The sequence below is a fragment of the Culex pipiens genome, chromosome 3 (assembly GCF_016801865.2).
Source record: "Culex pipiens pallens isolate TS chromosome 3, TS_CPP_V2, whole genome shotgun sequence".
NCBI classification, from domain to species: domain Eukaryota; kingdom Metazoa; phylum Arthropoda; class Insecta; order Diptera; family Culicidae; genus Culex; species Culex pipiens.
Window position 1 is genome coordinate 100,215,887 of NC_068939.1, and position 16,030 is coordinate 100,231,916.

The window sequence follows — 16,030 nt, forward strand, 5'->3', positions numbered from 1 at the left end:
CCTGTAAGCTGAACGCATTTGTTTTGGATGCAAAATTTTTTGGCTCGTTTTGGGGAGTGATTTTTGAAATTTTTTAGCTATAAAATACAAATTTTTCTCCATAAAACGCCCTGCCATGCCCAAACACAAGCTTTTATGGACCATGTCTGTACAGGAATTTGTTCAGGGGACTTTAAACTATAACTTTGATCCCAAGGCGACCAAATTTGAATGACTTTAGTATGATTTTTACGCGCATTTCTGAAAAATACTCAAAAAATGCACTTTTTTCATTCAAGCTCCGCGCGCGAGTTGTAAACAATTTTTAGGATTTTTTTGTTGTAAGAAAACATTGTTCCTGACATCCTAATCTATCATTCTAGGGGTGAGCACCAAAGATTTGACAACTTTTCATTTTTTTGGGACGGCCTACTCTTCAACAATCTTCCATGTATATCTGACCTTGAACATACGTATCTCGACTGCAAAAAGTTGCCCATAGAACACTAAAATCTAATTCTGTATTCATATGAAAGTGGAAAACAGTGCATAGAAAAGTTCTTTGAATGAATTCAAATTTTTCGGAACGCACCAACTAAATCCAGGTTGTCACAAATTCCGACTCGACAGTCCTCTCTAGTGCAATGTTTTCTTATATCCTAATAACTACAAAATAAACCAAACAAGTGAACAATTTGCTGATCAGAAGATTCAATTAACTTATGAGACTATCATTGAGACTATCTCTCGTAATTTTCTTTGCCCATTTGAAAAATCTCATAGACACCGTTTTCCCAGCAGGCGATGTAACCCATCGCGTAGCCGTGGGAGGTGAAGAAAAATCCGCAAGGAGGAGTCTTCTCATCGCAGTGTGCGCAGCACATTCATTAAAGCGTATAAACACAATCCGGTAACCATGGTAACACCATCCCTTTCCGATTGGTGGATTCCTTTTCCCCGCTGAGATTTCACCAAAACGTGTCGCCTACTTCTCCCCTTTTGAACAGTGGGTTAAGAAAATGGCGTTTGCTCGAAGGATTCTTATTCTTTTTGTTTTTGGCACCTACCTTGTCGTGACTTGACGTCCAGCGAAGGCGATTCCAGGTTCTGGGACAGGATCGACGAGGGTGTCGAGGTGGTGGTCGGTGATTGTGTTGACGAAACAAGACTCAGGTTACCTGTCCCTAATAAATCACTGCGATGTCTTTGGGACGTGAGACCGTTCCCAACTAGCAAATTGTTTGGCGAAACGAGGGAAGTTGCATTAATCACACTGATCCCACTACCGCCAGAGCCATTTCCTCCACCACCACCACTGCCACTACTTCCGTTTCCGGTGCTACTTGAGTTGTTAATACTGTTACTTGTTGTACCACTGTTGTTATTGTTACTGTTGCCACTATCGGTGTTGTTATTGTTGTTGTTAGTACTACTGTGCGTTATCACATTTTCCAGCGATTCCGTTAGTCGCGGGGAGGAGTAAATGTCACTAAGGGCAGGAAATGTAAAGGAGGTGGGTTAGTTTATGTGAAAAGTTACTTTTATTTTTATTAGGGTGTTGATTTTACAGTTGCTGGAAGAATCAGTAATTTAAATTAGCTTATTGGTTACTTAAACATCAACTGTCAAATGAAGCACTCCCGATAAGTGGCTCTTTTGGGACCAATTCGGACCCTCCTGGACCTACCTGAATGCACTGGAGCTGCCTAGGAACGCGGTCCGGTCCTGCAGGGCAGCTTTGGCCTTTTCAACACTTTGCTTGAGCTGCTCGAAGGTGGACTGGTGGAACCGATACGAGCCCCAATCTGTGGTGCACTGGGTCAACCCGAGACAGTCCTCCGATTTGACCTGGTGGGTGATCAGCGGAGACGCAGCTCGTTTCAGGTCCAGGGCTGTTTGATATGAGCAAGAGCTTTCATACATCTTGCTACCGAATTTCCGTTTGACCCTGGTAAATAGATAAGAAACTTTAATATAATACTAATAAAATTTTCATTATATCCTGTTAGAAATTATACTATGCACTTATTTTTGAAATTCAAATTTTTGTTCTTTTATAAATATTTTATAAAAATGAAACACGGTAAATGATTCCCTAAAGATCAAATAAATAAATACATTGAAATATTCTCACAAGGATCATCACGAGTAGCCTCTTTGTCCTTGTGTCCTTCCGTGAGTTATCCATTATTATTTGTAGCGTTCAATAAATTATGTCACTCGTGACATTCGTTTGATAAAGCGGCACTCCGACCACTATTGTGTGCCCAGTTCGGTCGAGTTCCTTGTTCAATAATTATAATTTATGCTATCATTTACATTAATTTCACTGTTTTATCAGCACAATGTCCAACTGGTCGGTCTTACCAGCATTCATTTACAACTGCTAACCACCCACGTGGAATTTGTGTCGACCAGAAGAGATGAGTTGAATTATGCCACCCTCAACTTTGTTAATGTGAAGGACAATGGAGCGGGCTCTGTTTTGTGTGAAAATACATTGGGTTGCACACAGGTACACCATTATCACCTTCTCTCTTCGAGATATCCATGTATGTCGGCGTGTGTGTGATTATGAGGCTGTATTGCGCCATTAAAACAAAGGTGATTAATGAAACGAAGATACCCAGAAATAGTGTACACGTGTGTCCTGCCTTCGGTCGTGAAAAAGGGATGTTCAGCAATGTAAGGGATTTGAAAAAAAACATAACCATAATTTTTGGTTGTTAAAAACTAGATTTTGGCTCTTATTAAATGTTAGGCTTGATTTAAATTTGTTTTAATAGTTTTATTCGAGAGATTGAAATATAGTTTTTCTCAAATTCAGTTCTTTACAATCTCAGAAACAATTTTTGTAACTTCAAAGTCTAAAAATAAAAGTAGTTCAGAATTTACTTAGCAACTTAAAAAAAGTATTTCAGAAATGATTAAAACATTTATATTATTCAGCATTAGCATTAGCATGGTTGACACCCATATGTGTTCGTTATTGACAGATCAGCTAAAGTTAAACAATGAATCAAAACTGATTAGTGGGAGCCAATAATTCGTTCACTGTTTAACCCCTGAAGATCCCTACTTAATTCGTCAATACCGGTGCCTTCCCAAGAAGTCTGCAGTACAACAAGGGTGGAATGTTAGTCCAACAAGTACTTGTTCGGTAACTGAGCGTCGTTTAAGTGGGCTGCTTTTTTACTGGGCGCTCAATAGCTAGGCTGTAGCCCACTTAAAAAGCAGACAAAGGTCAAAAAACAAAAACTAACCAAAATGACCGAGGGGTCAATGAATGCAAAATTCAAGGGGAAATAAATAAAACTTTTATTTTGTTTTATTTTATTTCAAGCTTGAAAAAATACTCGGAACACGAATATTTAGAAACTTTTATTTTTATATTTTATTAAGAAAATATAATGAATTTTTGTACCCCTCGGCATTTTTCGTTCAGTTCAGTTCAGTTAACAAGTTCTGCACTTGAATTTGCAGACTTCTCATACATGGCGTTTGTCGCTCCGTTCCTGACGATACTCGTGAAAGATATGCTTCTTTAATTTCTGTTAGTAGGATAAAGTATTGACTTATCGGTGCCTCCCGAGCTACGATGCTATGGAGAGGACTTTATTAATATGTCCGTCGCTGAGCCACCTGACAATGCTATAGTGCGGCCTTTTTGGTTAACACACAAAAACACTGACGCACAGTTATTTCAAAACCGCATCACGATTACCACGACGACCTAAACCGTCTACGTGCCTTCCGATCAACGATGATATAGAAATTACTTTTTAATAGTACAATGTTTCATCACTTTGAAAATTTAAAACAGTTAAAGTTAAAGTAACAATTCACACGACGCCGTGCCTTCCGTTCAACTATGCTATAGGAAGGACTTCTTCGAATACACAAAACTATTAAGATTTTTGGTCACCGACCGTGCACCAGCACTTCACTAATTGAGCTATCCTGCGTGGTGCAAGCCAATCACGATCATCCGGAAACGAACATATTTTCTTCTCACATGCACAATTTTGGTTTATGGACCTTGGTGAATTCACTAAAAAATGGACATTATTATATAAAACCAATAATGTAGCTATTTGCATTGAAACATCAACTTAATCGAAACAAATATATGTTTAAGGGTGCATATTTTTTTCATTCATAAATATTACAGAAAAAAAGTATCTCTTCCTTGTAGTAAATGTAACGCAATTATTAATGGTAACATCATCCCTACCAGCACGATCATTTCATTTCGCTCCACTGCCGATGTTTTGCAACATAATGTTATTGTGTCCATGAACCAGTATAGCCCAAAGAGCTGTGTATGTTGTATGTACAGTAGCGTGGCTCACGGATATATGAAAAAGACAAAAGTGTTCAATTCCAAACGCCTCGACCGGATTTTTGTAGCAATATGGCCCCAGAACATAGCCTGAAACTTTGAGCGCATTTGGTTACGGTTTAGTACTTCCACCATTGACCTGAAGTTAGTATGGAACTTTAAAAGATTTACTATGGGAAATTTTCACTTTTAACCTCTTCTTAGATAAAGTTTCCCAAAACCCAATCAAATTTTCTTATTCTCAAGTTTCTTATAGGTTTTGATCCGGGGAACAACTTTGTAGAACATCGCAAAGCGCTAGGAATTGATCCTGAAAAGATACAGGATATTTTTTGGAGCTAGGAATTTTTTTTTTAACGTGCTCTAAAAATTTGCCTGTATCTTTCCGGGATTAATTCCTAGCGCTTTGTGATGTTCTACAAAGTTGTTCCCCGGATCGAAACCTATAAGAAACCACTACTTTGAGAAAAATTCATAGGGCATAGGAAAATATACTCGAAGAAGAGTTAAAAAGTTGAAAATAAATAAATTAAATTTATTGAAATTTCTTTATAACTTCAGGTCAATGGTGGAAGTTCTAAACCTTAACCAAATGCGCTCAAAATTTCAGGCTATGTTTTGGGGCCATATTGCTACAAAATTCCGGTTGAGGCGTTCGAAATTGAACACTTTTGTCTTTTTCATATATCCGTGAGCCACGCTATTGTACAGTCGCAGAATTATTGAAATACGCATATTCCGAAAAACCGGAAGTGAACGCATACAATCTTGTAAAGAGCCATCCTGCACCAGGCCCGACGGCGGAAGGCCCTACCTCGATGTATGTGTGTCTGTTGTGCCGAGAATATGGCCACCCCTGGGGTGGAGTTTACGGATCGAGGGATTTGTAAACGTAAATCAAACGCTTTACTTCCGGCAGAATTTGAATATTCATGCAGATTACAAGCCGAGTGGCAGGCTTTTGTGTGTTCTAGAAATGATCCGTGAAGGAAGGGCCTTGCATACACGCACGTGTTTGTTTTAATGTGTCGAGTTGGGGCCACTTTAAGCCACTTTTTAAGAGATGCTGAACATGCCTTGTCACTAACCTCATGGTTTTCTTTCTTGTTACACTTTTAAACAACTTAATAAGATTGAAGCAACAAAAATCATATTTTACAACGCCACCGGTTCAGACCAAACTAAAACGCATCAACAAGTGCTACAACGTGTTTGCGACCTGAAGCAATAATACAAACTCCGACAACAACAAACAAGCACTCGCAGAGAGTAGCAACGAACAAGAAAAAATACTGCCGAGCCAGCAGCGGCAGCAATTGAGCATTTCCGGTACCGGACATAAATCGAATTTTAAGCGCATAAACGCAAAACAGTGCCCTCAGAACAGCAGTGCGATGTTGGATTTCGCTGGACTTCCCCTTTTCAAAGGGGGGGGGGGGTTCGTCGGAGTTGCGGGTGAGGTCTAGGTCATTATTTGGCGTGTGTGACAAAACACGGGGTTTTGTCGGTGAGATCAGCTGTTTGACTGAATCCCAAATCCAAAGTCGCCAAAACAAATAAATTTCGTGTACTCGTTCAAACAAATCCAAATCCAAATTGCCGGTGGCACGGGTCTAACCGTTTGTGACAATATTTGGCTTGAGTTATCGCGCAGGTAATGTGTTTGTTAAACTGATGTAGCTTCAAATTGACTTTCGGCAACTAAAGCAAACATCGTAAAAAATGGATGTGTGAATTGCTTCGCACGTCGTGTTGATAATCTTATGAAAAATTAACATCTTTATAAGGTTTTTTGGTTTAAAAATACAAACTAACGTATTCAAAAGATTTTAATTATCTAATCAATGCAACGTCACATAATAGAACCGGAAAAAAATCATCAAAATCAAAGATTTTAAAAGCATGAATTGTTATTTGATTTTTTACTTATGTGCAAACTAACCATAAATTGCGCAAGCAATTTGTATGAGCGGTTATGCAAAACCTTTCATAGGAACTTTGATTAGTTTTTTTGTTAACTCACATGGATCATTTTCTTCTAACTCACACAAATTCGGAAAAAGTTGCCCAGACCTATCTTCGATTTGCGTGAAACTTTGTCCTTAGAGGTAATTTTGAACTCTGATCCCGAATTCAAGGTTCTTTTTTCGATGCCTAGTGACGGGGGGGCGATACGACTCCTTTGCATTTTGAACATTCGAAAAAATACGTATTTTTAATTTTTTGCAGCCTGAAATGGTGATGATTTGGAAAATAGAAGTCAATAGGACTTTTATGAAAGGTTGGACGACCGATTTGATGGCGTACTGAAAATTCCAAACAAACGTATTCTCCATCGAAAGCATTGTTGAAGCTTATGCCATTTTTAGTCACTCAACTTGTAAAAATTTTGGGACATGTCATTAGAAGGGAAACTTAATGTGCTCTCAGAACCTACCCCAGAAAGGTACATATATTTATAAAAAATATATCATTTTAAAATTTCACGTTTTTTGTAACTTCGCTGGATTATTATTTAAGGGATTACATACAAGTAGAAAATCTCACAATTTCATATTTCCGAAAACATATTGAATCCTTTCAAAAGGTGATTTTCAATCACTCCTGAATGTTTCATGATGATATGTCATTATAAAAATATGAAACAGACGATTTATGTTTGCAATTTTGCCATGCGCAACTAACGTCATGATTCGAATTCCCGGACGCTTCGAAACCCGGACACCTCCCCGAGCAGGGGTAAATAACACGGGAATACCAAATTTTGGTATTACTTGAGCAAATAACAGCGACCAAAATGTGCCCTTGGTTGCCCAGTAATAGATGGTAAAATACAGTGAAATCATACCAAAGTCTTGTATGTGGAAGGGCACAACAATACCAAACCATGTTATTCCAAGGGTAAAATAATACCTCAAAATAGAACCATTTCAATACCAAGTTGAGGTCTTCTGGATTTTTGAACATTGCTTGAATACCAAAACTTGGTATTGCCATGGTTTAATTTTAGGTATTCCCGCGCCCTTGGAAAATCATATTTTGGATTCCTGTGGTCTTCCACGTACATGATTTTGGTATGATTTGATGGTATTTTACCATCTATTACTGGGCAACCAAGATCACATTTTGGTCGCTGATATTTGCACAAGTAATACCAAAATTTGGTATTTCATACCATTTTTAGTGCAGCAGTTGCCGTAAGTGAAAAAACGGAAATGATCCATATGCAACAGCCAAATCTACTCACCTGATGATTTCATGTTGTTCTTAGTGATATTCTTCACCACTCCGAATGCATTTGTCATTGATGAACGGCCTGTGCATGAAGTTCTTGAAGATTCTGAAAAATAACAAGATTGAAAAATAAGTGTTATTAAAATAAAACTGGATTGAAATTCACCAAAATTCAATAATCTTTCGATTGACTCGTTTTTCAAAGTATTTGGTTTTTTTTTTCAAGTCATTTTAGCGCAAAATTTATTATCTTGTCCAAATTGGTAAAAAAAAATCCCATAGTTTCAGAGAAAATTGATGAAACCTTTCAATACCAAAATAATACCAAAATGTGCCATCCTGACTTAGAAAATTTTCCACAATTTCAAGTCATTTCTGTAGGGGGTATATCAAAAATGTTTAAAATCAAGTTCGAAATTTCCGGTTTTCAATGAAAGCATTCGCTTTGAGACATCATTTTAGTGCAAAATTAATTATTTTGTCAAAATTGGTCAAAATTTTCCCATAGTTTCAGAGGAATTTGATAAAACACTTTAATACCAAAATAATACCAAAATGTACCATCCTGACTTAGAAAATTTTCCACAATTTCAAGTAATTTCTTTAGGGGGTATATCAAAAATGTTTAAAATCAAGTTTGAAATTTCCGGTTTTCAATTAAAGCATTCGCTTTGAGACATAATTTTAGCGCAAAATTAATTATTTTGTCAAAATTGGTCAACATTTTCCCATAGTTTCAGAGGAATTTGATAAAACACTGTATTACCAAAAGAATACCAATATGTGGTGTTCGACCATTGACAAATTCTGCAATTTTGCAATATCAAAACAATACCTTAAATTGGTATGATACCACATTTTGCTCTTGCATAATCCTCAAGACAAATTTTAAAGGGTCCAGGAATACCAAAATTTGGTATTGATACCAGATAAAGGTATTATTACGCATTTCCCTTGTTATTTACCCATGCTCGGGTCATCTTGTTTTATCAATTATTTGGATATAAGTTCGCATTTGATGAATTCAACATTCATTTTAAGTTTGTTTGAACGCTGTAGTTAATGCCAAAACAATTATATAAAATAAAATTATAAGTTTACCAAAAATGTGAAACATTTCACTGAAATATTTTATAGGCGTTCGATGCACCGGGAAGGCAAAGCAGAAATTTATGATTCTAGCAAATTTTTATATAAAATATCGATTGTTTTGATGTTAACAGCTTATTTGAGGCCCAAAGATTACAATTTACTAATATTTCAGTCCAAATTTGTGCGGTTCATAAGCAAAATCGAGTGTCCCGAATTCGAAGCAAAAGTGTCCGGATATCGAATCAGCTTTTATCAGTGTCCGGGATTCGAAGCACAATAAGTCATTTTAATTTTAAAATTCTGATGAAAATTTGTTACAATAAACATATTTTGCATGCATTCTCTTAAAACCGACTGTTTATACTATATCCTGATGATATTTTCACATTTCCAACTTAATACATGAATTAATTTTTTTTTTTTTTGAATTAAATTTACTTTATTGAATCTTTCTTATAATAATTACATTTGGTTTACATAATAAGTGGTCAGCTGTGGCTCTTCAGCTTTAATTTGCTTTTCGTGATTTAAACACTGTTCATTTTCATAACTTTAAAAATATATGATTTATCATTTTTGTAACACTAGGTACAATGAGGAAAAAAAAAAATGTTAAGAAAACATAACCTAACCTAAAACTAACTTAAACTTACAATAAACTAAACCAATCCTTGAATCAAGGGGTATTCAGAAATAGCACATTTTTCCCTGAATTTCAAACATTTTTCTTGAATCTTCTGATCCAACATTTTTACTTCTGCTAATTCATGAACCTCACTTGATCTTGTCCAGCCAGGAACATTCAAAACCATTTTGAGTACCTTGTTTTGGACACGCTGGAGCTTCAATTTATGAGTTCTAGCGCAACACTCCCAAACAGGTACTGCATACTCAATAACGGGGTAAATTATTTGTTTGTAAACTGCTAGCTTATTTTTCAAAGAAAGCTTTGATTTTCTGTTAATTAAAGGGTACAAGCACCTGATGAGAATGCTGCACTTGTTCAATATTTTGTTTACATGCTGCCGAAACAAAAGTTTCGAGTCAAGTATGAGACCTAAGTAGACAACTTCCTTTGACCAGGGTATCGAAACATCATTCATTTTTATCAAAACATCATCCTTTGGGACAAATCTGGCCGATTTGGAAAGAGGAAAAATGATGGTTTGAGTTTTTGCTGCATTTATACGAATTTTCCAGTCGCCAAAGTATTCGGAAAGAACGTCAAGACCCTTCTGAAGACGGCCAACTAAATATCTGGTTATTTTACCCTTATAAATAACGGCAGTGTCATCAGCAAAAAGTGACAACACACCATTACCAGGAAGAGTAGGCAAATCAGATGTAAAAATATTGTACAGAAGTGGGCCAAGAATACTTCCTTGGGGAACCCCAGCATCAATGTTGAATAATCCAGAAGCAATCCCATTCAGAAAAACCCTGAACGATCTCTCCGAAAGATAGTGCTGGATAATTTTGATAAGATACATTGGAAAACCGTACAAATACAGTTTATGTATCAAACCATCATGCCAAACATTGTCAAAAGCCTTCTCAACATCCAACAAAGCCATAGCAGTTGATTTAGACTCAAGCTTGTTCTGCTTGATGATTTTGGTTACTCTCGTAAGCTGATGAGCAGTATTATGTCCCTTACGGAAGCCAAACTGCTCATTCAAAATTATATTATTATCGTTGGTAAAATCCAAAAGCCTTGAATAGATGACCTTCTCAAAGAGTTTGGACAGACTACTCAAAAGACTAATGGGACGATAACTTGTTGGCGATGTTGGATCTTTTTGAGGCTTCAAAATTGGTATGACTTTGCCCAGTTTCCAATTGGTGGGGAAGTAACCAAGTTGCAAACATTTATTGAATATATTGGCTAGATGTTGAAAGAACTGATCACTCTGTTTTTTCAACACTAGATTAAAAATGTTATCAAAGCCAGGAGCTTTCATATTTTTCATTTGTTTTACTGCAACTTTGACTTCCTCACCAGAAACATGGGAATCTGCAGAAAATTCAAAGGTAGAGTTATTAATTGTTGAAATACTATTGGCAACTGATGTTTCTTTACGGCTGGTCATGGAAGCGCCAAGATTATGAGAACTAACAAAATGAAGCCCAAGTGCATTTGCCTTTTCCTCGGATGTAATCAAGGGAGAATCCTCAACAATAAGAGGAGGAATAGGCTTTGGTTTGTTTTTAAGAACTTTAGAAAGTTTCCAAAATGGTTTTGAATAATTCCCAAGCTGGCTTACATGTTTTGAAAATTCTTGATTTCTGATATTGTCAAGTCGGTCTTGTATGATTTTGTTCAAATTGTTCACTGAAATCTTTTTGTCATAGTCCCCAGTCCGTTGATATTGTCTCCTATAAACATTCCTTAGTCTTATCAAGTGTTTAGTATCTACGTCAATATCAGTTACCTTAAAATTAACAGGAACCTCCCGAACGTTGGCAGCCTCTGCTTGGTTGATAGCCTGCTGGATCACCTCCAGCGAACGATCAATATCGGCAGAAGTTTCCGGGTGTTGATCATAGTCGATGTTGCTGTCGACCACTTGCTGAAACCGCTGCCAGTCAACGTTGTGGTAATCTTTCCGGGTTGGTTGCCGCTGCGGAGTAACGGATGCTCCAACCTCCACAACCACCGGATAGTGATCAGAACTCAACTCTTCAAACACCTCAGGATGAGCCACGTTCTCAGCCATATTGGTAATGAAGAAGTCGATGATTGAGTGATTCCCAGACCGAGCCACCCTCGTTGGACGATCTGGACTCACAACGTTGTAGTATCCGTTTTGCAGATCGTTGTGCAGAATCACTCCGTTCCGATTCCTCCTGCTGTTGCCCCAAACTTCATGCTTCGCGTTGAGGTCACCAGCGATGATGTACTTTGCGCTCCGCCGTGTCAGCTTCTGGATATCGCTCTTCAGTTTTGCTGCTGAACCATCTCTGGAATTCACCTGACGTGGGCAGTATGCAGCAATGAAGAGTACTGGGCCAACCGAAGTGGGAATTTCCACCCCAACGGCCTCGATGATGTCCAGCTTGAAGTGTGGCAGCCGGCGTGGCTTGAGATCACGATGAACAGCGACAAGCACACCTCCTCCTCCAGAGGTGGTCCTGTCGAGCTGCGTCGCGATCTTGTAGTTTTGCAGATAAACTTTTTCACCGGGCTTCAGATGAGTTTCCGTGATGGCAGCTACGTCGATCTCCTTCTCGCGAAGAAAATCCACCAGCTCTAAGTTCTTCCTCCTAATGGAGCAAGCGTTCCAATTCAGCAGCTTGAGGGACCTACGATCCATACTGGATGACGAACGAGGTCAGCACTTCAATCTGCTGGGTCTTGGTTTTGCATCCACGCAGTGCAGCGGACATCTGTTTGAAAATATTGAGGAGTTCGGTTGAGGTGTAAAGATCATTACCATTTTCCTCAACTGCTGGTTCTTGGGCTGGTCTTGGCTCCTGGCTGAAGCCCGGTGGTGACGGTCTCGGCTCCTGGCTGGAACCCGGCCGCGGTTGATTCATCTCAGCTCTCTTCCTGGGATCCAACGGCAACGGTGCCAAGTTCGGGACCTGGCGTCGCGGTTGAAGAGGTGGAAAGTTTTGCTCCACCAGGGCTGGAGGAGTTCTACGACGCTGAGGCTGATTCTTCGTCGATGCTTGCTGCCGAATTTTCACGAACTCAGCTCTCTTGGGGCACTTTCGGTCGGTTGACGAGTGCTCACCGTTGCAGTTGAGGCACTTAACCAGCGAATCTTGGATGCACTGGGATGTGATGTGCGCATCGGTACCACATTTGGCGCAACGACGCTTTAGGTGGCAGTTCTTACCTCCGTGCCCGAAACCCAGGCAGTTGAAGCATTGTGTGACGTCACGGTGCACTGGTCGGTATCGCTCCCACGACACGATAATGTTGAAAACCGCTCGGATTGCCTTCAGCTCAGGAAGCGTCGTCGATCCCTTAGCCAAATGCAGCAGGTAGAGCTGGTCACGGTACTTGATGTCTTTGTTGCGTCGGCTCATTTTGTGCACGGCCAACACATCCAGTTTCAAAACTTTTAGCTCGGCAGCTAATTCCTCCACTGGCATGTCGTACAGACCTCTGACGACGATTTTGTACGGCTTATCCATGGCGACATCATGGGTAAAGTACTCCGCCTCGTTTTCGGTCAAGTAATCCTTGACCAGTTGATAGTGCTGCCTGGATTGCACCAGCACCTTAAATCCGTCCTGACACAGACGAATGTTGCCTTGGACTTTCCCAGACTTGATGAGTTCAACCAGCCCCGCTCGAAAGTCGATCATTGCTGCTGATTGCCGCACATAAAAAGGAGGCAGTTTCTCCTTTCGCTGTTTCACTTCATTCTCCTTTGCTTCCGCTACCTGGTCCTCGTCAGGCAGTCCAGCGAACTTGTTGTTCTTCAAAAGCTGCTCCTCGTGCGACGAAGAGTTCTCCTCCTCCTCATCCATCGGTACAGTACCGTCGCTCTTTTTCGTCTTTTTGCTGTTCGATGTCACTTCCAAAAGCACCTTCCTCTTGGAAATCCCCGGTTTTTGGCCATCAGTTGAGGCCTCAACCTTCCTTTTGGAAATTCCCACTTTTTTGCCTGCTTGAGCCGCAGGTAGGGCGATATTGCCGGCGTTTTGCGCCGGGACGCGACGAGTCATGTTGAATCAGACAACCTTCTCCAACGAATGCTCGGATAACAATGACTTAATACATGATTTTTTGCCAGCTACAGAGAAACCTCATTTTACGCGGTGGCGTTACGCTTTTTATTTCGTCGATTTCTCTAAGACCATACAATATTTTTGTAAGCTTCCAAAAGCGTTTTGTAGATCTGAACAAAACCTACAAATCGCTTTTAAAAGATTGCAAAAGTTGTTCCAGAGAAATCGTCAAATTAGCAAAACGTAACGCACCGCGTAAAAAGAAGTTTCTCTGTATAACAAAAATGATATGCTACTAAGTGTCCTTATTTCGAATCATGACGTTAATACGGGTTGACACTCTCAAGACATATTCCGCGTGAATCACGAAGCCCAATTTTCTTTAAACAAAAATATAAAAATCAAAAACTGACAATTTTTTATCTGAAAAACATCAGCCTTCGCACACGGGACCGGTTTTAAGAATCCTCCAATTTGGTCACAGCAGAGGGCCTCGTGGCGCGGTGGCTAGCGGCTTCGGCTGCCGATCTCTAAATTGCTATGGGGCGCGGGTTCGATTCCCGCCTTATCCTCCTGGCCTTCTATCGGATGGGGAAGTAAAACGTCGGTCCATATTTGCGTAAAAGTGGTTTTGGGTGACTCACCACACATAAACTTTGGACGCCTAGAAATGAGCAGAAACTTGCAACAGAGACTTTAAAAGACCCGGGGGTCGTTAAAGTGGATTGCTATGCTTTTTTGATTTTTTTGATGCTTTGATGAAACATTCTCTATTTCGATGCCTCTTCTGCTTTTCTGCTCTAAGCTTGCTAGGAATCGTATCTAGTTAGCATAAGAGAGCACAGAGGCATCGATATGGCAAAAAATCTGATAGATTAAGTGTCTCTAAGAAAGATGTAGGACTGTTCAGAAAAAATGGTACAAGAAGGAGTGGGATAAAACTAAATTTTAAATTTCACGCCTAATTTCCAAGTTAATAAATTTAACATTATTAATGGTTTCCTACTGCGAAAATTTATCGATACATCAATTAATTCATCACATTTTTTAGCCCAAAATGTTACATCAATTTCTGTTCTGTGATCCCAAAATAAAAACATTGTATGAGGCCTATATGTGTCTCATTTAATTAAAAATTTAATGAAAAATGTAAAAATAATCTAAATTGTTTACAATTGATGGAACAAGTTCATCATATGAAAATTTCTATTCTATAACAAGCCTTACCCGACAAACTTCGTTCTGCCTTTTTTCGTTTGTTGACGTTTTTAACTGTTTTGCTTCTCCAGCCTCCTGTGACCTAAATTTGATTTTACGTAACTTTTCCCAAACAATCTGAAGATTTTCCGGATTCGGTTCCAGAGTGGCCAAAGTTATAACTTTTTAGCGTAAGAACCTTCCTTGGGCTTATACGAACCCAACGCAACAAAGAGCACCTCGATCCGACGCTCCGTATTGAACTGATTCGCGTTCGAACAAAACCGTCGAAATTTTTTATATATATAAGATAGATTTTTTATTCTTTTATACATACCTTATTTTCAAAAAAATGTGTTATCAGCTTACAATGTTTCTATTTCAAAAAAATTTGCCGACTAAATGTTGATGTCATTCACTCTGTGCAAACCTCGGTTTCAGTGTTAATTTTCTACTCCTATTGAGCGCACATTCACTGAATCACTTCCGTTTGTTTTTTCTCACTCAAAAAACTCACCAAACAATCACTGCACCTTGTGCGCCATGTACCAACTACTGTTTCCGTTCATAGATCTATCGTTCCTTTCCGTTGGACTACTGTCTGCTCCGAGCACCACAACAACCACTTGCTGCATGCAGCTGAACAATCTATTAGCAATCGATAAGCAATCGCGATTCAGTAGCGCGACAAATGACTCCGTCGTGCGCCTACTTCGTTTTGGTCCAAGCGCCACAAGACTCGCGATGCACCCGGCCTGCCCGGATGGCAATGCCTACTTCGCACTCGACGACGGGATGCAAGAAAAAAGACAAATAGCCTGGTGCACTTTATTTGTCCACGGTTCTTCCCGCGATGGGAACCTTTGACATAATTTCCAGCGTCCGGACCGCGACTTCTCGGCGAGTCCCGCGAATTGTTTTTTTTATCACTTCTCCGTTACGGTCAGTTCAGCGATTCCAGCGGCTGTGAAGACAACGGCAAGACCGCAGGTTCGTTGGACACACACTTTTTTGTTGGTTGGTTTTGCTTGGCCAAACAACACCGAAACCACGGCACAAATCATTTATTGGTGAATTCCGGAGCGTCGGACCGAAAGACCTTGGCCGATGTAAAGTGGATATCCGTTTGGCAAGCGTGCCCGACCGAACCGTTCACCATACCAGGAGCGGCAGATGATCCGCTCTTTTGGGGTTTGCGGAATGTCGGTTAGGACTTGCTGTTGCTGTTGTTGTTGTTCTTGCTGGAAGACGCCGTCTCCGCCGACATCCCTGCAAAAAGATCATAACGACGGCGGCGCACTCACGTGGAATTTGCGCGCTGAATCCCGGCGCAGAGAGTGTGACAGAGAGGAAGCAACCTACACCACACCGCAGCAGTAGGCCGAGACACGTGGTGAAGAAGCACCGCGCAACATTGTACAGGAGGAGAGGGATGATAATAAAGGCGTGGCCTACTGCTTTTCTGTCCTGCACACGTACACTGCGAGCTGTGATGTGTCCTTT

General features: G+C 39.8%; 1 protein-coding gene across 5 annotated transcripts in view; it reads right to left on the minus strand.

The window, feature by feature from the left end:
• LOC120421903 (DNA-binding protein D-ETS-3) overlaps positions 1–15,667 on the minus strand; it is a 121,436-nt gene extending 105,769 nt beyond the window's left edge. For 2 of the 5 annotated variants that reach the window (XR_005606042.2, XM_039585201.2), the window contains exons 1-3: positions 5,410–5,543; positions 1,667–1,927; positions 1,047–1,468 (exon numbers count right to left, since the gene is read on the minus strand). Coding sequence is in view for 3 of the 5 variants with exons in the window: in XM_039585201.2 (XP_039441135.1) it covers positions 1,047–1,468; positions 1,667–1,927; positions 5,410–5,414 (688 nt within the window). In the remaining 2 variants the exon portion in view is untranslated. Of the gene's footprint in view, positions 1–1,046; positions 1,469–1,666; positions 1,928–5,409; positions 5,544–14,864 lie in introns of those variants that run through there. The other 3 variants (XR_005606041.2, XM_039585203.2, XM_039585202.2) reach the window with 2 other exon arrangements.
• Positions 15,668–16,030: the final 363 nt, after the last annotated feature.